The sequence below is a fragment of the Triturus cristatus genome, chromosome 6 (assembly GCF_964204655.1).
Source record: "Triturus cristatus chromosome 6, aTriCri1.1, whole genome shotgun sequence".
NCBI lineage: Eukaryota > Metazoa > Chordata > Amphibia > Caudata > Salamandridae > Triturus > Triturus cristatus.
In genome coordinates this window covers 564,698,164-564,722,372 of record NC_140589.1, presented here as the reverse complement: position 1 = coordinate 564,722,372, position 24,209 = coordinate 564,698,164, and the positions used below count along the sequence as shown (strand labels likewise).

At 42.5% G+C, this 24,209-nt stretch overlaps 1 protein-coding gene across 2 annotated transcripts in view; it reads right to left on the bottom strand.

Annotated features, from left to right (window-relative positions):
* Positions 1–24,209, bottom strand: part of BCKDHB (branched chain keto acid dehydrogenase E1 subunit beta) — a 1,118,926-nt gene that overhangs the window by 586,739 nt on the left and 507,978 nt on the right. Inside the window, exon 9 of one of the 2 annotated variants that reach the window (XM_085611012.1) lies at positions 21,329–21,905. The exons of the other annotated variant lie outside the window; for it this stretch is intronic. Coding sequence (XP_085467138.1) covers positions 21,900–21,905 — 6 coding nt within the window. The 3' untranslated portion in view covers positions 21,329–21,899. Of the gene's footprint in view, positions 1–21,328; positions 21,906–24,209 lie in introns of those variants that run through there. 2 annotated transcript variants of the gene reach the window in all.

Genomic DNA, 24,209 nt, shown 5'->3' with positions numbered 1-24,209 from the left:
CTGTCGTCACATGTACCATCTGTGCTGGCTTAAAGTCCTGGCTTCCCAGCAAGGTATGCTCTATTAAGTGAAGTCAAGTTCGCATAGGTCAACTGAACACCCCTGCTGGTCTCTGCAGCTCTGGACTTGATTTCTTCCCCACAGAGCCATTTCATTGGCACCTGTAGGTCTTTGCGTCTCTCTGCTTGACTCATTCTCATCTATGGGTCTATCTTCCTTGCACTACTTGTGCTTCTCCGGACCTTGATTTCAAAATATTTCCCTCTGATGAGTCACCGGGGCTTCTGAAAGAAATAATCCACTTCTTTCTGCCAGTATGGAGCACAGATGAGAGATTGTCTACTCAATAATTCATCTGACCACACTCCCCTGCTTGCAGCCTGTGGTCAGATGAGGCAGCAACTGGAGTTTGTCTGTTGGCTATAAATACATTAATTTAGTTCACTTTCTACATTCACTTCCACTTTTGCCTAATTTGTTTAGCTCTATAATTTTAATTTCATTGTATGCAATCAGCACCAGACTTCCAATTATACGCTTTGGCCCTGATCTTTTCATTATACAGTCATTTTAATAAAATCCAGATTCCCAACCTGAAAGAAGAATACTTGCCAAATGAATGGGACTAAGTTCTTGGTATAATAATCGGGATACTTCACAAAACTCATAACCTATGCTGCCCAAGTTATTTTGAACACCTATAACCTAAATTCTACTGCTTTATCTTTCCACAAGACTTTATTGCATAAAGTAAGCCAAAAAGCAAAAATTAAACTTCTTTACAGCTCGATGCTTTCAGCCAACGGCCCTCAAACTTTTTCATTCATCACTACCCAGCAACAGATCAGTGGCGTAATTAGATAAACATGACAATTTCTAATCCCACCTTTGTACAATGTTGAGAGAAAAAAGTTGCTCTTGTGTGGTGTATAGTCAAGTGTCGGCAAGTGTCAGAAACATGCGGGTTAAATGAAGTTTTAAAGTGCAATTATTTGCAATCAAACACTGCAAGTTTCACTGCTGTTTTCTTTACTTGCATTCTGTATATGCTTATCTGTAATATACATATTGTTCTACCAATAATTCACTGGCATCCAACCCAAGTTTTAATTCATTATCAGATCTTTTGGTTACCCACTTCCATGGCACCGATCTATACAGGAGTCGTGACTATGGGACCCTGGCTGGATGCCTGCATCACACACAGATGCAATATTAAGGCCAATTGCACAGAATGCTGTAGTTATGAACCACTTGTTAAAGATAATTTCTATGCCAAATTAGATCCTATGAACAAATAGCATATTTTAGGTCTGTTAGCACGCTGCTAAAAATGACTACTATACAGACCATGTGTCATTTATTTAGGGTATTTATTAGGGGTGGGCGGAATGTTTCATTCTGACTGTGGAATTGATGGAATTTGGTGTCTCGGCGTTACTCTTGTAACATGGAGTTCCAGCCAAATTCCACAAATTGCTGCATGGCAGAATTTTTTCCTGTGAGCGCTCAGAAATTCGAGCACAAGCTAGTTTTGGCAACCCCTGGTAACATTTTATAAAGTGGGAAGTAGCGGTCAGCGGCTGCTTCTCGAGTAGATTTTTTGCAGATCGAGAAGATTTTCTAGTCGAACAACATCAAAATAAATTCAAATGGCCTTGCATCTTGTGAGCACTGAATGGTGCCGCTCGTGCTGATTTTTCAGCATTGCTCACACTTCTGGTGCTACATTGTAGTGTGACTTGCATATTTCTGCCCATTGGTGGAACTCTATAGAATCCTGTAGAGTTTTTATGCAACTCTGAGGAATTCTGCATACTGAAACTCCACGAGTTCCGCCTAACCCTAGAATTGATATAGCACCGGCCTAGCCACATAGGCAACAGAGCGCTTCACAAGAATTATATAGGAGCTGCATTAACACAAACCCTTCGCAGGGACCAGGTACAATAATAATGTTTAAAGGTGTGTCAGTATCTGGATTACTAGGTGCAAACTTAACAAGTGCAACTTTTATAGCTTTTCGAAATGGTAGCTGATGAAGGAAAGTCTTTTGTTCTCTGAGAGTTATATCCGAGTTCTTGGAGCTTGGCAGGAGAATTTATATTAGGATGCTTGAATTATTTCAAGTCTTCCTCTTACATGACTTTCTTTTCAGGTAGATCATGACAATGTCATTTCTGAAGGAGGATGAAATAACAAGGATAACATCTGAGTAAGTGTCTCCAAAATAGAAAGCGGCAAAATAACTTAGCAATTGTTCTCGAAAATTCAAGACTTTCATAATGTCTACTCCCAATTTTTTTTAAAGAGATTCTTCACTATATATCTACACACACAGGTATATTATATATATATATATATATATATATATATATATATTCACTGAAAAAACCATAGGTTTCAGGGGTGTTATAGTTAGCTGGACTTTTCACTTGTACAAAACCATTGAAATTCCCCCGTTATAGTTAGTTCAGCTAACTATAACTCGGGCGCCCGCAATGCACTGCTGATGACGTCACATATTACATCACTCATGACATGGTCAGTGACATCACTCATGACATCACTGATGACATCTCAAATGACATCACTGATGACATCACTTGTGACATCATCCAGTGAATGTGTGTTTTTCTGAAAATTAAATATGTTTTATATATGTATATCTCAAGGTCGATGGAAGAATAAATGGGTATATAAGTGTCTAAATGGATGATTTGTTTTTGAAAAATTGATTGTGTAACTGACTGATTAAGTGTATCATAGTGAATACATGGCTTAGTGAGTAATGTTTAAATATGTAAATATCTGTATCAGTCTCTCACTTTGTGTATAAGTGGCTGCATGGGTTGGTGAGTAGCTACATGGGTGTCTATATAGGTTATTAGTTGGTTTTTTGAGTATCAGTCTGAGTGTCTGCATGGTTCGGTGGGGGGTATTACGTAGTGCATAGGTGCATGAATGAGTGACTCACTGTTTGTATGTGTTGAACACAGCATGTGTGCAGGACTGTATGGGTGGATGAGTGTGTGTATGGGTGTGTTAGTGAGTGAATGACTGTCTCAGTAGTGTCTTTATGAGTAACTACATATGTTTTAAACTAGTATATGTGACTATTGGTGTATATATGTGAGTATATGTGAGAGTGAGAGATTGAAAGAGTTCCTGTATGAATAAGTATGTGTTTCTATAAGTGATTGTTTAAAAGACTAAGTATGTGTAAGTTTCCGTAGAAGTAAGTATGGTGGTGTGTGTATAACTGTATATGCAAGTAAATGTATGTTTGATTCTTTATTAGCATGAGTGACTATGTGTGTGAGTAACTCTATGGATGAGTGGCATTGTGTAACAGGATGTATAGGTGTATGAGTACATATGATGAGTGAGTACATGTATGAGTGACTGTATAGGACTGTTGGTGAATGAGTGGATGTGTATGTGGATCTTAGAATTACTGAAGAGGTTGTTGTAACTGGTATTGGTATGTCCATTGTTTTGAAAATTTTAGTCTCTATTTTTGAATGTGTGTATCAAAGGTTATATTAGGGTGAGAGGAGGTCTGCCACTCTATCACAAGGATGATGTCATCAGTGATGTCATTTGAGATGTCATCAGTGATGTCATGAGTGATGTCACTGACCATGTCATGAGTGATGTAATATGTGACGTCATCAGCAGTGCATTGCGGGCGCCCGAGTTATAGTTAGCTGAACTAACTATAACGGGGGAATTTCAATGGTTTTGTACAAGTGAAAAGTCCAGCTAACTATAACACCCCTGAAACCTATGGTTTTTTCAGTGAATTTCTGAGGTTTTTTAAATGCTAATTCCTAACTATAACGTGCCTGAAACCTATGGTTTTTTCTGTGAATTTCAAAGGTTTTTTAAATGCTAATTTCTAACTATGCCTACAGAGATAGGACATGTGAAGAAAGAAGAAAAAATGCACAGAAAGAAACAAAAGAAGTGCAGAAAGAAGCAACAGAAGTCCTCAAATACGAAGATAAGTGCAGGAAGAAGGATAACGTACAGAAAGAACAAAAAGAAGAGCAGAAAGAAGCCTTGTTGCAAAATCATCCTGTACCCTCAACTTTTTCAGACGGATACTGGTGGTAACTGAGCCTGACTAACCAGTCCTAGAGCCAGTGCTATGTTAAAAGACACTTAGAATACAGTGAAAACACCTACATACACTAGGGAACATTATGCGTTGGGGTCCCCCTGTGATTAGCATGACCTCCTCTGTAAGCCCCTAGTATATAAGAGGGCATGGGGATTAAAACTACCTCTTAAAACAGGCCACAGGGCGTTTTTGCACACGTTAACTCAGGCCCCGTCCCCTCCCTTCACCACTGTGTAAACACGCCCTGTGTCCATTTTTAGTTGGGAGATTAAGTTCATTTGAATCCTGAGGGTCCCTGGGGTCCAACTAGCCCACTAGGTACCTCCAGTAAGTGCCACAGAGCTGCGTTGCAGAGAGGTGTAAAAAGTGGCACGGCCTGGACCACCTCTCTGCAATGCAGATCAGTGGCGCTTACTGGAAGCACTTGGTGGGCTAGTTAGCCCCCAGGGGCCCTCAGTATTGAAGGGAAATTATATCCCCAATTTAAAACGTGCCATAGTGCGTGTTTGCACACGTCACCTCAGGCCCCGTCCCCTCCCTTCACCACTGTGTAAACGCGCCCTGTGGCTGTTCTAAGTTGAGAGATTAAGTCCCCTTGAATCCTAAGGGTCCCTAGGGTCAAACTAGACCACTAGGTACCTCCAGTAAGCGCCACAGAGCTGCGTTGCAGAGAGGTGTAAAAAGGGGCTTGGCCTCAGAACACCTGGCTGCAGCGCAGCTCCCTGGCGCATACTGGAGATACCTGTTGGGGGCGCGTTTGCAGAGTGCTGCACGGAGGGGGCATGGCCTCCTGCACGATGCCAGTCTTTTATTTATTTTAGTTTGTTAAGAAGGGGGGCTGTTTGGTTCCCCTTCTTATTCTAATTTATTGGCCCTGATGACCCCATCCCCCAGGGCCAGTCTCCTAATTATATTTTTTTGACCCCAATCCCCAGGGCCGGCCACTGTTTTTTATTATTTTTAAAAAATATATATTTATAGACACACCTAGGACATGCTGGACAAACCGTACGTACCTATCACCATGACGATTTGCGTGATATTCATTAAAAGGCGACTATGCATGCAATGAATCCACGTGGAATGTATTTACACCACTAGTGAAGCTCTGACATGTCTGATGCCCTACCGTGCCTAATCCCGGTAGACACCCTTGTCGTTTATTTATACAAACTTGGGTAGCTATTGACGGGCACATTTAATACACATGCACACCAAGCCATTCAAAGGGGATTCGACAAAAATTTGACCAAAACTATGCAAGAAACCCCCCTCACGGTTAATAAAACACACATCCACTGCCGGATGTGTAATACTTTTTATTTTACTCTCTGGAAAGGGGACGAACATCACTTGAGAGTCACAGCGCGCTCCTGACAGAGCCCAATGCTGTGTTACACCCACCATTGCCTGCCGTGTGCCACACACCTCTGTGTTGTATTCCACTAGCTAGTGCATATGCTATGACACTCTCTAGCCCATGTGCACTGTAACACCACCCCGTGAATATGTCATGCCACACTTGTCTTCGCACGGGTTATATTGCCCCATCTAACGTGCCTTTCTCGATGCCTATGTTATAACGCACAGTGCTATGCCATACATATTACAATCTGGGATCCATATATTTGTCACAGTGCATATGCAACCTTACACTCCCCAGCACATATTTTATATTACAACTTTAGAGACTAGTTAGGTTACACAACACTGCCCTGTGCATATTACACTCCAAGGCGCATATCGCATAGCACGCGCTAGTGCCTGTGCTATCTCGCGCTCTCCAATGAATCTGTCATTGCGCACAATGTATTGCATATTATATTTCACGCCCGGTTCATCTTATATCACACTTTTTGGTGCATAGTTTATACCATACACTATATCTAGTTTTCATTTTCAATCGTGCTCTCAGGACTATGTTCTATATAACACTGTGTTCACCTACCCTTTTCACGGGCATTACATTTTGCGATAGGGGGTGGAGGGTCAGGGGGTGTTTCTGCTAAGTGAGCCCGGAGTCACAGTCACAAACGTCCTCTTCTTCCTGAATAAAAGTGAGATTATGCTGCATACTTGTTCATATTTTAAGTAGTTCGCACAGACACAATGTTTTAAAAACAATAAAGTTCCTAATACCCGCCTTCTCTGAACAGTTAGCTTGCTGCCCCATCCCCTTCCTCCCTATCCTCTGTTGTGTGAATCCATGGACTAGCCTCCTCCCTCCTGCCATGCATGGTCTGATGTGCTGCCACTGCCCTCAGTATGATGCACCAGTCCACTCCTCCTGCCCTCCATTGCCCAATTCTATGCCCCATCATTGACCTCCTGCTTAAACTCTGTGCTTAGCTTGCTGCCCCTATTCTCCTTCCCCCTGCCCTCCGATGTCTTTGTGCATGCCCCTGCTCCATCCTTTTTGCCCACCATGTCCCATGGACCTGCCACTCCTATCTACTCTGAGTGTTCTGTTGAGCTGCCACTCCCCTCCCACCTGCCTAGCATTGTCAGATGACTGTAACCTGTCCCGGTCACCTCCACCCTGCCTGTCCACATGCCATGCCCCTATCCTCTTCCTCCTGTCCTACATGGTCCATTGTACTGCCACACCCTTCTGCCCTCCCTGGTCTGTTGTGCTGCAGCTGCTCCTCCTGCCTGCCCCGTGTGGTCTGTTGTGAGGTCCCTTCCCCTGAACTTTCTTGTCTGTGCACAGGTCCTGACCCTCCCTTCTATCCTCCATCGTCCTTTGTGCATGCCCCTCCACCCTCCTTCTTGCCCATCATAGCCATTGTGCTGCCACTAACCCTCCCACTTGCCATGCATGGTCTTCTGTGCTGCCATGGCCCCTCCCACCTTCCCTGTGTGGTCAGTTAGCTGCCCCTGACCCCCTCCCACCTTCCCTCCATGGTCTGTGTGTATGCCATCACAGTCTCACTGTTGCTCTTCATGGTGTGTCTTGCTTCTAGTGCCCATCCTGCCTGACCTCCATGGCTATCTTGCTGCTCCTGCCCTGCCCCCTTGCCCCCAGCCCTACTCCCTCCCTCCTGGCTTGTCTGTTCCATTGTAATGCCCCTGATCCGTCCCTCCTGCCCTTTATGGTCTGTTATGCTGCAGCTTTCTCTCCTGTCTGTCCATTATGGTCAGCTAGCTACCATTGCCTCTTGCCCCTCTGTTCTCTGTTGTCCATGTGCATGGTCCTGTCCCCTCCCTCTTGCTCTCTATGGATTGTTGTGCTGCACTCCCGTGTGGTGTATTGTGCTGCTGCAAACCCTGATGCCTGCCCTGCAGGGTCAGTTTGGTGCACCTCTCCATGTCCCTCCTGTCCTCTGTTATCCAAGTCCATGTCCCTATCCCATTTCCTTCCATGATCCAATGTACCATACTTGCGAACATTTTGAACTTGGTAAGAGGGAGATTTTGAAAAAAAACTGGGGTATTGATTTTCCCCTTTGAGTTACATTGAAAAAGAGGATATTGTAGACAGGAGACAGATCAAATAAAGCCCATTTGAGCTTAAAAACATTGGACGTTTCCTGGCTGAATCTGGTCTGTTGGCATGTATGGTTGTACTACCATTGCCTCTTCCTTCTGCCCACAATGGTCTATTACATTGCCACAGGCTTGAAGGAGGGTAGATTTTGTATCACAGGGGGCCCCTGGCCCGTTCTGTCCACACCTGAAGTATGAGACCCTTGTCCTTGCCCTGCCAGCTGCATTTGTAGGCCGTATTAAATTGACCAGCGGGTCCTGTGTTGCTATATAATTATCCTGAGACATCCTTACCACTCAGCCAGTATAAAACCCCTGTGTAGGCCCTTCTGTTCAATATGTAGGCCTCTTTGTTAAATTGACCATAGCTCTGCAATTTTAGTGTATAGCAGTCTGAAGGCAGGTCTGCGAGGCCTTCTGCTCCAAACCAGTAGCCCCCACCCTACCCGAGTGCTCCGTGCTCGGTATCAAAGTTCAACATCCCCCTGAAGCTGTCGACATACAGTAGGCTGCATCCTGGACTGGTACTTGCTTCCTGGGCAGGTTTCCCGCTTTTAAGGAAGTGGCAACCGCAGAGCGTCAAGTTAGGAGAACTGAGGAGATTTTATACATGAATATATTGAATTCCCGTACAATACCCATTATTTTCTGCTTGCTCTATGGAACTTACGATAAGCGATTGGCCTGAGAGACTGACCTTTTCACCCAGTCCATTGTCAGCATTAAGTGGGTAAATGACGAAATGTCTGGTAAAATCTGCAGACGAAGCTTTTGGGTAGCATACGTAGGTAGATGTAGCGTGCAAAGGAGCCCACAAAATGATATAAAAAGGGAGCACCCACAGATATCGACGGACTACCTCGCCGTCTGTATGTAGGTTAACAGGCAGTGCAGGTTTTCCCCAAGAGCTGGGAGCTCTTGTCTTCCTTTGCTTAAAATGTCTTGCTCTGCTTTGCTTGAAGTATCTTATTCTATTTTACCTATATGAAATGTCATGTTATGTTTAACCATTGTTCTCTTTACTTTTGCATTTAAAAGATTTTGTATTGTAATTGCAGGAATGCTTGCTCTAAGAGTAAACGTGAGTGTTCCTAGGTAACATTTTCCTTGGTGTAACTTGTTTCTCATGATGCATTTATAGATGTGTTTTCTCTCTCTCTCTGTCAGTACATTAATTGAGATACAGAGAATATCATGACAGCTGTATGATTATCTGGATTCTGTATTTTGTACTTTATGTCTCTATTCTGCGGTTTCTTTGAAGTTGCATCTTCTCATTAAACTGCCATTGTATTCTGCCTCCAATTCCATGTCTCATATGTCTGTTTTCTTCATTTTTGGAGCAAGCGTTCCTAGGCACCCCGGCTCAAATTAAGGTGCCCCTTTTGTCCCTGACTCACTCTCCTGCTCAGTTCTGTGGTGGCTCCCGGGGATCTGGGGACCGCCCCTAGCTTCCTTGACCCGTAATAGATCTTGCCTCCAACAGCCTCTCTTGCAAGTCCTGTATTGTTGGTTTGTTGCCCCTGCCCCCCTTTCCACTGCCCTCCATAGTCTGTTGTGCTTCCACGGCCCTTCCTGCCTGCTCAGTGTGGTTAAATTGTTGCCTTTGCACCCTCCTACCTGCCTTCAATTTTCAGAGTCCGTGCCCCTGGCCTCTGCCTCTCAACAGTATCCTAATGAACAACTAGATTGCTAACATTCTATATTTATTACAAAAGTGTGGAACGCCTGACATCATCTTGATGTAATCAAAACTGTAATACCTAGAGCATTTCCTTTAGAAATTACATATATGAGAGGGTCTTATTGGCATCAAAATTATGGTTAGTGCTCTAAAAGGCTAAAATAAGGACATATTTTCTGAGTTTTCAAATAGCGACAAAGCACTTTTAAATTATTTGTTATCTTTATGTTTTTTTATCCAGTTGACCACTTGATTAAATGTTGCACTTAGGGGAGATGATGTGGTGTTACTTCCAGAACTGCAGACTTTGCAACTGGGGAACCAGGTTGAAGTTTCTGCTTCAGCTCGACATTCTGTGATTCTGGTCAAATCACTTAGTCTCCCCATGTCTACAACCAAAATGAATGTGTTCTTGTGTGATGTAACCAATGCTCATGTAAAGCACTCCAATACCTGACAAGTCTGCACTATATAACACTGCAAAAACACAAAATAATAAGTGTTTTGCACACTTCTGTCATTGGGCTATATTTGGGCTACATCTGGGTGATTTTGGGCTACATTTGGGCTCTTTTGTCTCCGGTGGCCATCTTGGGAGATTTATTTGTTATGAAGTTTCCTAATTTCCTCATGTACTGCAGTCTCCTCAGTAGGAAATGCTTTCAGTTTTTTACTTTGATTCCATCATGAAGGTATTCAGATATGTCACACATTTGCCATAAATTCTGAATGTTAGCACTCTAGTTGCTCATTAGATCATTGTAGTAAAACTACTGCACCATGGAAGTCTGCTCCTGGTATTAAAAGTGCATGTTTCAGTCTGCATGTCAGAATTTTTTTAATGAAATAGAAGAGGATTTGAGAAGTCACTCAAAATGTGCCCTCATTTTCTTTCTTCAGCATTAATCATAATTTCTATGGCAAAATGAACCTCCTCATTGTGTTCCTTTTTAAATTAAATGTTTTAAGTGTTACCAGTTTATTCCAATCAAGATGGCTTCAGGTGTGCCATACGTTTGTCATAATGAAGACAGTAAGCGCTCTAGTTGTTTTTAAGAACATTCTGGGACATTCTGTCATTGGGCTATACTTGGGCTACATCTGGGTGATATTTGGGCTACATTTGGGCTCTTTTGTCTCTGGTGGCCATCTTGGGAGACTTATTTGTTATGAAGTTTCCTAATTTCCTCATTTACTGCAGTCTCCTCAGTAGGAAATACTTTCAGTTTTTTACTTTGATTCCATCAAGAAGGCATTCAGATGTGTCACACATTTGCCATAAATTCAGAATGTTAGCACTCTTTTTGCTCATTAGATCACTGTAGTAAAGCTACTGCTCACCAGGGAAAACTGCTGCTGGTATTGAAAGTGCATGTTTCAGTCTGCATGTCAGAATTTTTTAATGAAATAGAAGAGGATTTGAGAAGTCACTCAAAATGTGCCCTAATTTTTCTTTCTGCAGCACTAATCATACTTTTTATTGAAAAATGAACCCCCTCATTTTGTTCCTTTTTAAATTAAATGTTTTAAGAGTTTCACTTTAATCCAAGCAAGATGGCTTCAGGTGTGCCATACGTTTATCATAAGTAGGACTGTTAGCGCTCTAGTAGTTCTTTGGAACACTCTGGGAAGCTGCAGTAGAACACAAAGGAATCAACTGACAGTCTCTGCCCTTGTTGGATGTACATGTTTTACTGAGAATGTCAGACTTCATTCTCACATGACTGAGAAAGATAATGTGAATTTACAGAAAATAAGCTCTCAGTTTAGCCTATAGATCACCTTCCAAACCTCTGTGGTAAAAGCATGAGAAAATATTTTTCTCTCAATCATGATATCCCAGCAGAAGGCTTTTTCACATGGTGAAATCACCTTAGAACATACCACAATTCCTAAAATGAGTATGGTACCATCAACAAATGATTTATAATGTAACTAAAGTCTTAAAACCTTCTATTAACTGCAATGCTTTTTAATGAGGTGCTATCATGTATATTGGTCCCAAGATGGCTGCCAACACTTCTTGGATGAAGTGCTGACAGCCAATCAGATCTCAGGATGAGATGTGTGGTTAGGCTCCGCCCACATATATATATGCTTTTAAATGCTATTTTCTCAGGATCTACTGAACAGATTTACACCAAACCTACAAAAGGCACTTCCTTGACCTGAGGACTACCTCTCTGCCAAATTTCAAGTAATTCTGTTCAGCCGTTCGGGCTGTAGCTGTGTCTAAAGGTCCTATGGAAAAATGCATGGGAAAAACGCGTTTTGGGACCCCCCTTTTATCTCAGCCCCCGCTTGACGAATCCCCCCGAGACTTTCAGGGTAGGAGCGGAGCGTAGCGCCCCACCTATTTTGAAAAATTCGCGAGGATTCGTCAACCGGCGCCAAAGTTATTCAAAATAGAATGTTGCGGATTTCCTATGGAAACGTGGTCCTAACTATAACTATCTACTGGCGACCGCCAGTAGATAATATATATATTATAATATATATATAATATAATATATATATATTATCTACTGGCGGTCGCCAGTAGATAGTTATAGTTAGGACCACGTTTCCATAGGAAATCCGCAACATTCTATTTTGAATAACTTTGGCGCCGGTTGACGAATCCTCGCGAATTTTTCAAAATAGGTGGGGCGCTACGCTCCGCTCCTACCCTGAAAGTCTCGGGGGGATTCGTCAAGCGGGGGCTGAGATAAAAGGGGGGTCCCAAAACGCGTTTTTCCCATGCATTTTTCCATAGGACCTTTAGACACAGCTACAGCCCGAACGGCTGAACAGAATTACTTGAAATTTGGCAGAGAGGTAGTCCTCAGGTCAAGGAAGTGCCTTTTGTAGGTTTGGTGTAAATCTGTTCAGTAGATCCTGAGAAAATAGCATTTAAAAGCATATATATATGTGGGCGGAGCCTAACCACACATCTCATCCTGAGATCTGATTGGCTGTCAGCACTTCATCCAAGAAGTGTTGGCAGCCATCTTGGGACCAATATACATGATAGCACCTCATTAAAAAGCATTGCAGTTAATAGAAGGTTTTAAGACTTTAGTTACATTATAAATCATTTGTTGATGGTACCATACTCATTTTAGGAATTGTGGTATGTTCTAAGGTGATTTCACCATGTGAAAAAGCCTTCTGCTGGGATATCATGATTGAGAGAAAAATATTTTCTCATGCTTTTACCACAGAGGTTTGGAAGGTGATCTATAGGCTAAACTGAGAGCTTATTTTCTGTAAATTCACATTATCTTTCTCAGTCATGTGAGAATGAAGTCTGACATTCTCAGTAAAACATGTACATCCAACAAGGGCAGAGACTGTCAGTTGATTCCTTTGTGTTCTACTGCAGCTTCCCAGAGTGTTCCAAAGAACTACTAGAGCGCTAACAGTCCTACTTATGATAAACGTATGGCACACCTGAAGCCATCTTGCTTGGATTAAAGTGAAACTCTTAAAACATTTAATTTAAAAAGGAACAAAATGAGGGGGTTCATTTTTCAATAAAAAGTATGATTAGTGCTGCAGAAAGAAAAATTAGGGCACATTTTGAGTGACTTCTCAAATCCTCTTCTATTTCATTAAAAAATTCTGACATGCAGACTGAAACATGCACTTTCAATACCAGCAGCAGTTTTCCCTGGTGAGCAGTAGCTTTACTACAGTGATCTAATGAGCAAAAAGAGTGCTAACATTCTGAATTTATGGCAAATGTGTGACACATCTGAATGCCTTCTTGATGGAATCAAAGTAAAAAACTGAAAGTATTTCCTACTGAGGAGACTGCAGTAAATGAGGAAATTAGGAAACTTCATAACAAATAAGTCTCCCAAGATGGCCACCAGAGACAAAAGAGCCCAAATGTAGCCCAAATATCACCCAGATGTAGCCCAAGTATAGCCCAATGACAGAATGTCCCAGAATGTTCTTAAAAACAACTAGAGCGCTTACTGTCTTCATTATGACAAACGTATGGCACACCTGAAGCCATCTTGATTGGAATAAACTGGTAACACTTAAAACATTTAATTTAAAAAGGAACACAATGAGGAGGTTCATTTTGCCATAGAAATTATGATTAATGCTGAAGAAAGAAAATGAGGGCACATTTTGAGTGACTTCTCAAATCCTCTTCTATTTCATTAAAAAAATTCTGACATGCAGACTGAAACATGCACTTTTAATACCAGGAGCAGACTTCCATGGTGCAGTAGTTTTACTACAATGATCTAATGAGCAACTAGAGTGCTAACATTCAGAATTTATGGCAAATGTGTGACATATCTGAATACCTTCATGATGGAATCAAAGTAAAAAACTGAAAGCATTTCCTACTGAGGAGACTGCAGTACATGAGGAAATTAGGAAACTTCATAACAAATAAATCTCCCAAGATGGCCACCGGAGACAAAAGAGCCCAAATGTAGCCCAAAATCACCCAGATGTAGCCCAAATATAGCCCAATGACAGAAGTGTGCAAAACACTTATTATTTTGTGTTTTTGCAGTGTTATATAGTGCAGACTTGTCAGGTATTGGAGTGCTTTACATGAGCATTGGTTACATCACACAAGAACACATTCATTTTGGTTGTAGACATGGGGAGACTAAGTGATTTGACCAGAATCACAGAATGTCGAGCTGAAGCAGAAACTTCAACCTGGTTCCCCAGTTGCAAAGTCTGCAGTTCTGGAAGTAACACCACATCATCTCCCCTAAGTGCAACATTTAATCAAGTGGTCAACTGGATAAAAAAACATAAAGATAACAAATAATTTAAAAGTGCTTTGTCGCTATTTGAAAACTCAGAAAATATGTCCTTATTTTAGCCTTTTAGAGCACTAACCATAATTTTGATGCCAATAAGACCCTCTCATATATGTAATTTCTAAAGGAAATGCTCTAGGTATTACAGTTTTGATTACATCAAGATGATGTCAGGCGTTCCACACTTTTGTAATAAATATAGAATGTTAGCAATCTAGTTGTTCATTAGGATACTGTTGAGAGGCAGAGGCCAGGGGCACGGACTCTGAAAATTGAAGGCAGGTAGGAGGGTGCAAAGGCAACAATTTAACCACACTGAGCAGGCAGGAAGGGCCGTGGAAGCACAACAGACTATGGAGGGCAGTGGAAAGGGGGGCAGGGGCAACAAACCAACAATACAGGACTTGCAAGAGAGGCTGTTGGAGGCAAGATCTATTACGGGTCAAGGAAGCTAGGGGCGGTCCCCAGATCCCCGGGAGCCACCACAGAACTGAGCAGGAGAGTGAGTCAGGGACAAAAGGGGCACCTTAATTTGAGCCGGGGTGCCTAGGAACGCTTGCTCCAAAAATGAAGAAAACAGACATATGAGACATGGAATTGGAGGCAGAATACAATGGCAGTTTAATGAGAAGATGCAACTTCAAAGAAACCGCAGAATAGAGACATAAAGTACAAAATACAGAATCCAGATAATCATACAGCTGTCATGATATTCTCTGTATCTCAATTAATGTACTGACAGAGAGAGAGAGAAAACACATCTATAAATGCATCATGAGAAACAAGTTACACCAAGGAAAATGTTACCTAGGAACACTCACGTTTACTCTTAGAGCAAGCATTCCTGCAATTACAATACAAAATCTTTTAAATGCAAAAGTAAAGAGAACAATGGTTAAACATAACATGACATTTCATATAGGTAAAATAGAATAAGATACTTCAAGCAAAGCAGAGCAAGACATTTTAAGCAAAGGAAGACAAGAGCTCCCAGCTCTTGGGGAAAACCTGCACTGCCTGTTAACCTACATACAGACGGCGAGGTAGTCCGTCGATATCTGTGGGTGCTCCCTTTTTATATCATTTTGTGGGCTCCTTTGCACGCTACATCTACCTACGTATGCTACCCAAAAGCTTCGTCTGCAGATTTTACCAGACATTTCGTCATTTACCCACTTAATGCTGACAATGGACTGGGTGAAAAGGTCAGTCTCTCAGGCCAATCGCTTATCGTAAGTTCCATAGAGCAAGCAGAAAATAATGGGTATTGTACGGGAATTCAATATATTCATGTATAAAATCTCCTCAGTTCTCCTAACTTGACGCTCTGCGGTTGCCACTTCCTTAAAAGCGGGAAACCTGCCCAGGAAGCAAGTACCAGTCCAGGATGCAGCCTACTGTATGTCGACAGCTTCAGGGGGATGTTGAACTTTGATACCGAGCACGGAGCACTCGGGTAGGGTGGGGGCTACTGGTTTGGAGCAGAAGGCCTCGCAGACCTGCCTTCAGACTGCTATACACTAAAATTGCAGAGCTATGGTCAATTTAACAAAGAGGCCTACATATTGAACAGAAGGGCCTACACAGGGGTTTTATACTGGCTGAGTGGTAAGGATGTCTCAGGATAATTATATAGCAACACAGGACCCGCTGGTCAATTTAATACGGCCTACAAATGCAGCTGGCAGGGCAAGGACAAGGGTCTCATACTTCAGGTGTGGACAGAACGGGCCAGGGGCCCCCTGTGATACAAAATCTACCCTCCTTCAAGCCTGTGGCAATGTAATAGACCATTGTGGGCAGAAGGAAGAGGCAATGGTAGTACAACCATACATGCCAACAGACCAGATTCAGCCAGGAAACGTCCAATGTTTTTAAGCTCAAATGGGCTTTATTTGATCTGTCTCCTGTCTACAATATCCTCTTTTTCAATGTAACTCAAAGGGGAAAATCAATACCCCAGTTTTTTTTCAAAATCTCCCTCTTACCAAGTTCAAAATGTTCGCAAGTATGGTACATTGGATCATGGAAGGAAATGGGATAGGGACATGGACTTGGATAACAGAGGACAGGAGGGACATGGAGAGGTGCACCAAACTGACCCTGCAGGGCAGGCATCAGGGTTTGCAGCAGCACAATACACCACACGGGAGTGCAGCACAACAATCCATAGAGAGCAAGAGGGAGGGGACAGGACCATGCACATGGACAACAGAGAACAGAGGGGCAAGAGGCAATGGTAGCTAGCTGACCATAATGGACAGACAGGAGAGAAAGCTGCAGCATAACAGACCATAAAGGGCAGGAGGGACGGATCAGGGGCATTACAATGGAACAGACAAGCCAGGAGGGAGGGAGTAGGGCTGGGGGCAAGGGGGCAGGGCAGGAGCAGCAAGATAGCCATGGAGGTCAGGCAGGATGGGCACTAGAAGCAAGACACACCATGAAGAGCAACAGTGAGACTGTGATGGCATACACACAGACCATGGAGGGAAGGTGGGAGGGGGTCAGGGGCAGCTAACTGACCACACAGGGAAGGTGGGAGGGGCCATGGCAGCACAGAAGACCATGCATGGCAAGTGGGAGGGTTAGTGGCAGCACAATGGCTATGATGGGCAAGAAGGAGGGTGGAGGGGCATGCACAAAGGACGATGGAGGATAGAAGGGAGGGTCAGGACCTGTGCACAGACAAGAAAGTTCAGGGGAAGGGACCTCACAACAGACCACACGGGGCAGGCAGGAGGAGCAGCTGCAGCACAACAGACCAGGGAGGGCAGAAGGGTGTGGCAGTACAATGGACCATGTAGGACAGGAGGAAGAGGATAGGGGCATGGCATGTGGACAGGCAGGGTGGAGGTGACCGGGACAGGTTACAGTCATCTGACAATGCTAGGCAGGTGGGAGGGGAGTGGCAGCTCAACAGAACACTCAGAGTAGATAGGAGTGGCAGGTCCATGGGACATGGTGGGCAAAAAGGATGGAGCAGGGGCATGCACAAAGACATCGGAGGGCAGGGGGAAGGAGAATAGGGGCAGCAAGCTAAGCACAGAGTTTAAGCAGGAGGTCAATGATGGGGCATAGAATTGGGCAATGGAGGGCAGGAGGAGTGGACTGGTGCATCATACTGAGGGCAGTGGCAGCACATCAGACCATGCATGGCAGGAGGGAGGAGGCTAGTCCATGGATTCACACAACAGAGGATAGGGAGGAAGGGGATGGGGCAGCAAGCTAACTGTTCAGAGAAGGCGGGTATTAGGAACTTTATTGTTTTTAAAACATTGTGTCTGTGCGAACTACTTAAAATATGAACAAGTATGCAGCATAATCTCACTTTTATTCAGGAAGAAGAGGACGTTTGTGACTGTGACTCCGGGCTCACTTAGCAGAAACACCCCCTGACCCTCCACCCCCTATCGCAAAATGTAATGCCCGTGAAAAGGGTAGGTGAACACAGTGTTATATAGAACATAGTCCTGAGAGCACGATTGAAAATGAAAACTAGATATAGTGTATGGTATAAACTATGCACCAAAAAGTGTGATATAAGATGAACCGGGCGTGAAATATAATATGCAATACATTGTGCGCAATGACAGATTCATTGGAGAGCGCGAGATAGCACAGGCACTAGCGCGTGCTATGCGATATGCGCCTTGGAGTGTAATATGCACAGGGCAGTGTTGTGTAACCTAACTAGTCTCTAAAGTTGTAATATAAAATATGTGCTGGGGAGTGTAAGGTTGCATATGCACTGTGACAAATATATGGATCCCAGATTGTAATATGTATGGCATAGCACTGTGCGTTATAACATAGGCATCGAGAAAGGCACGTTAGATGGGGCAATATAACCCGTGCGAAGACAAGTGTGGCATGACATATTCACGGGGTGGTGTTACAGTGCACATGGGCTAGAGAGTGTCATAGCATATGCACTAGCTAGTGGAATACAACACAGAGGTGTGTGGCACACGGCAGGCAATGGTGGGTGTAACACAGCATTGGGCTCTGTCAGGAGCGCGCTGTGACTCTCAAGTGATGTTCGTCCCCTTTCCAGAGAGTAAAATAAAAAGTATTACACATCCGGCAGTGGATGTGTGTTTTATTAACCGTGAGGGGGGTTTCTTGCATAGTTTTGGTCAAATTTTTGTCGAATCCCCTTTGAATGGCTTGGTGTGCATGTGTATTAAATGTGCCCGTCAATAGCTACCCAAGTTTGTATAAATAAACGACAAGGGTGTCTACCGGGATTAGGCACGGTAGGGCATCAGACATGTCAGAGCTTCACTAGTGGTGTAAATACATTCCACGTGGATTCATTGCATGCATAGTCGCCTTTTAATGAATATCACGCAAATCGTCATGGTGATAGGTACGTACGGTTTGTCCAGCATGTCCTAGGTGTGTCTATAAATATATATTTTTTAAAAATAATAAAAAACAGTGGCCGGCCCTGGGGATTGGGGTCAAAAAAATATAATTAGGAGACTGGCCCTGGGGGATGGGGTCATCAGGGCCAATAAATTAGAATAAGAAGGGGAACCAAACAGCCCCCCTTCTTAACAAACTAAAATAAATAAAAGACTGGCATCGTGCAGGAGGCCATGCCCCCTCCGTGCAGCACTCTGCAAACGCGCCCCCAACAGGTATCTCCAGTATGCGCCAGGGAGCTGCGCTGCAGCCAGGTGTTCTGAGGCCAAGCCCCTTTTTACACCTCTCTGCAACGCAGCTCTGTGGCGCTTACTGGAGGTACCTAGTGGTCTAGTTTGACCCTAGGGACCCTTAGGATTCAAGGGGACTTAATCTCTCAACTTAGAACAGCCACAGGGCGCGTTTACACAGTGGTGAAGGGAGGGGACGGGGCCTGAGGTGACGTGTGCAAACACGCACTATGGCACGTTTTAAATTGGGGATATAATTTCCCTTCAATACTGAGGGCCCCTGGGGGCTAACTAGCCCACCAAGTGCTTCCAGTAAGCGCCACTGATCTGCATTGCAGAGAGGTGGTCCAGGCCGTGCCACTTTTTACACCTCTCTGCAACGCAGCTCTGTGGCACTTACTGGAGGTACCTAGTGGGCTAGTTGGACCCCAGGGACCCTCAGGATTCAAATGAACTTAATCTCCCAACTAAAAATGGACACAGGGCGTGTTTACACAGTGGTGAAGGGAGGGGACGGGGCCTGAGTTAACGTGTGCAAAAACGCCCTGTGGCCTGTTTTAAGAGGTAGTTTTAATCCCCATGCCCTCTTATATACTAGGGGCTTACAGAGGAGGTCATGCTAATCACAGGGGGACCCCAACGCATAATGTTCCCTAGTGTATGTAGGTGTTTTCACTGTATTCTAAGTGTCTTTTAACATAGCACTGGCTCTAGGACTGGTTAGTCAGGCTCAGTTACCACCAGTATCCGTCTGAAAAAGTTGAGGGTACAGGATGATTTTGCAACAAGGCTTCTTTCTGCTCTTCTTTTTGTTCTTTCTGTACGTTATCCTTCTTCCTGCACTTATCTTCGTATTTGAGGACTTCTGTTGCTTCTTTCTGCACTTCTTTTGTTTCTTTCTGTGCATTTTTTCTTCTTTCTTCACATGTCCTATCTCTGTAGGCATAGTTAGAAATTAGCATTTAAAAAACCTTTGAAATTCACAGAAAAAACCATAGGTTTCAGGCACGTTATAGTTAGGAATTAGCATTTAAAAAACCTCAGAAATTCACTGAAAAAACCATAGGTTTCAGGGGTGTTATAGTTAGCTGGACTTTTCACTTGTACAAAACCATTGAAATTCCCCCGTTATAGTTAGTTCAGCTAACTATAACTCGGGCGCCCGCAATGCACTGCTGATGACGTCACATATTACATCACTCATGACATGGTCAGTGACATCACTCATGACATCACTGATGACATCTCAAATGACATCACTGATGACATCATCCTTGTGATAGAGTGGCAGACCTCCTCTCACCCTAATATAACCTTTGATACACACATTCAAAAATAGAGACTAAAATTTTCAAAACAATGGACATACCAATACCAGTTACAACAACCTCTTCAGTAATTCTAAGATCCACATACACATCCACTCATTCACCAACAGTCCTATACAGTCACTCATACATGTACTCACTCATCATATGTACTCATACACCTATACATCCTGTTACACAATGCCACTCATCCATAGAGTTACTCACACACATAGTCACTCATGCTAATAAAGAATCAAACATACATTTACTTGCATATACAGTTATACACACACCACCATACTTACTTCTACGGAAACTTACACATACTTAGTCTTTTAAACAATCACTTATAGAAACACATACTTATTCATACAGGAACTCTTTCAATCTCTCACTCTCACATATATACACCAATAGTCACATATACTAGTTTAAAACATATGTAGTTACTCATAAAGACACTACTGAGACAGTCATTCACTCACTAACACACCCATACACACACTCATCCACCCATACAGTCCTGCACACATGCTGTGTTCAACACATACAAACAGTGAGTCACTCATTCATGCACCTATGCACTACGTAATACCCCCCACCGAACCATGCAGACACTCAGACTGATACTCAAAAAACCAACTAATAACCTATATAGACACCCATGTAGCTACTCACCAACCCATGCAGCCACTTATACACAAAGTGAGAGACTGATACAGATATTTACATATTTAAACATTACTCACTAAGCCATGTATTCACTATGATACACTTAATCAGTCAGTTACACAATCAATTTTTCAAAAACAAATCATCCATTTAGACACTTATATACCCATTTATTCTTCCATCGACCTTGAGATATACATATATAAAACATATTTAATTTTCAGAAAAACACACATTCACTGGATGATGTCACAAGTGATGTCATCAGTGATGTCATTTGAGATGTCATCAGTGATGTCATGAGTGATGTCACTGACCATGTCATGAGTGATGTAATATGTGACGTCATCAGCAGTGCATTGCGGGCGCCCGAGTTATAGTTAGCTGAACTAACTATAACGGGGGAATTTCAATGGTTTTGTACAAGTGAAAAGTCCAGCTAACTATAACACCCCTGAAACCTATGGTTTTTTCAGTGAATTTCTGAGGTTTTTTAAATGCTAATTCCTAACTATAACGTGCCTGAAACCTATGGTTTTTTCTGTGAATATATATATATATATATCAAAACCAAACCCGATCTTCTTAAAATCGGACACCGACACAGGAGATGTAGTTAGCCATCCGGCTAGGGTTTATTCTTTTAAAGCAACGCGTTTCGGCACAACTGCCTTGCTCACACAAATCAACATTACGAAACACTTTCATTTAAATACACATCACAGGGTCACATGACCTCTTTAAAAATAACCACTGAAAACAGACTCACGCTATATTTCTCGTAATGTTAAGGCTTTTCACACAATGCTTCTTAACACAGTGTAGGTCATCATGGCATAGTGCAACACTCCCTCCTCTCTTAATATATCAACAATCCCAAAATTCTTTTTCATTTAAGGATTTTAAGACCATAATATACAAATATTACAATTATATTAAAAAACTAATTAATCTCATAGAGGATACCGGGAGTAGGTGATTCTCTAGCCTAAAGGCCTTTAACCAATATGTACAACATTACACAATAATATATTTACAATCATATATTACAAGAGAACAGTGGTAATTTTCAAAGCTTCATACACGATTCCTGGGCCAGTGCCCCATGATTATCATCAGTTGATCATCAATTGTTGTATTGATTGGGTACAGCGTGGTGACTATTTTCTGTCAATCCAATGTTCAAACCTTATTAAGAACAAGAATCAGAGAGAAATAACATAGGATGATCCTTTCATGGTACATACCCTTTATCACATTAAACTGTTTTCTTTAACAATAAATAATATAAATATTAAAATTAGTTAAAAAATACTAGTGTATAACGATTTCAAGTAAAGTGCTAATGCCTACTGTGTGCAAAAACGCAATTCCAGTAAAGTGCAATTATAATAAAGTGCAATTGCATTACAGTACTCTACCTTAAAACAGTCTATGAATCATTTGTTGAGTATGACCTTTCTTAGCTTTACTATATATAGGAAAGTTCATCCTTATACCATCCACTAGTTTTTAAATGACATGTTTAATGGAATTGATCTATTCGTCTGTGACCCTGTGACAGTTTTAAAATCCATAAAATTTAGACTAAAAAAGAGGAACTACATTCTCTCTTGATGGATACTACTAAATCAGATGTACATGGAGATCTTCTTCAACATTCAAACCATTTGGACTTTTCGTGTTAAACATTAATATATACTTAGACTCCAATTTTCGTAATTTTCTTTCTCTATCCCCTCCTCTTTGGTCCACGGGGATCTGATCAATAGCAAAGTACACCAGTTCACTGGTGTTACCTTTATGGAATTCATTCATGTGTCGTGCTACCACATAATTTTTGTCATTGTTACCAATTGCCCTAAGGTGTTGTAGGATACGTACATGAACCATATGAATGGTACTTCCCACATACATCTTAGGGCAAGAACATTTAAGGATGTAAACAACAAACTCACTCTTACAGTTTAAGGGTTTCCTCAGTTTCCAGGGGCTGTTTAAAAGAGGTGAGGCTACCTGTTGTGTATTCTTTCCGTGTTTACAGGCTTTACATTTGAAGCATTTGTAAAAGCCCGGACTTACTTTTAGCTACCCACCTCGTTTTTTAGTCTCCACATTAGTCTTGAATAAATCATCTCTCATGGACTGGGCCCGATTAAACGTCATTAAGGGCCTTCTGGATACTGTCCCCTGTAAGATCGGATCCTGTTTGACCAGGTACCAGTGTCTACTCAGACTATCTCTCACCTGAGTCTGGTATGCACTGAAACCTGTTATCATTCGGATTTCACTCTGGGTGTGTTTCTTTTTTTCTTCGATTTTCTTTTTATCAGGTTTTAATAACGCAACTCTATCCAAACCATCTACTTTAGCTTTTGCTTGATTTAAGGTTTCCAAACTGTACCCTCTTTGTAAGAACCTATGCGTGAGTGCCCCCTGCGCTTTACTCAGGGCATTCACTTCACTGCAATTACGTTTCATTCTTAGGTTCTCCGCATATGGGATACTCATCTTTAGTTTGGTTGGATGGAAACTAGCCGCGTGCAAAATTGAATTGCCGGCGGTAGTTTTCCTATACGTACATGTTTGGATCGATTGTTGTGCGATATATACTTCCAAATCGAGATAAGTCACACTCTCTGTGCTTATTTGTTCAGTGAATTTTAAATTTAGGTTGTTTACATTGATCCGATCAATGAAGTGTTGGGCTGTTTCTCTGGATCCGTTCCATATGATGAATAAATCATCAATGAATCGGATCCACTTGACAATGTGATCCCTCCATTCATTACTGTATTCAACTTTGAGCACCTGTTCCTCCCACCAGCCCATATGCAAATTAGCATAGCTGGGGGCGAAACAGGTGCCCATAGCCGTGCCCTTCAACTGTTTGAAGGTGTCTCCTCCGAATAGAAAATGATTGTTGTTGAGACACAATCTACACATCTCCAGCAACATATTGGTATGCTGGTAGAGGTTGATCGGTCTCGAATTGAGGAAGTGTCTCATCGCTCTTAACCCATCTTCATGAGCAATGCTCGTGTAGAGGCTCACGACATCTAATGTAATGAGTATATAGGAATCCTGCCATTGCACATCTTCCAATTTGATCAGAAAGTCCCTGGAGTCTTGTATATAAGCCGGTAGGGCTCTCACATGCTTTTGTAAGAATGAGTCCAAATACCTTGATGTGGGTTCAAAGAGACTCCCTATGGCGGAAATTATCGGTCTCCCTGGCGGTCTTTCCCTCTGCTTATGGATCTTGGGTATCAAGTATAGGATCGGTACAACTGGTTTATCTACCCTCAAAAAGGAGTACTCAGATTGGTTAATCAACCCAATTCCTCGCCATCTGGCTAGGTCTTTCTCATACTTCATTTTTACTTCAACCAGATTACTTTGTGGCACCAATGCATAACAAGACTTGTCTCTCAATTGCATATTAGCCTCAACATTGTAGGCATCCAATGACCATAGTACAAGGTTGCCCCC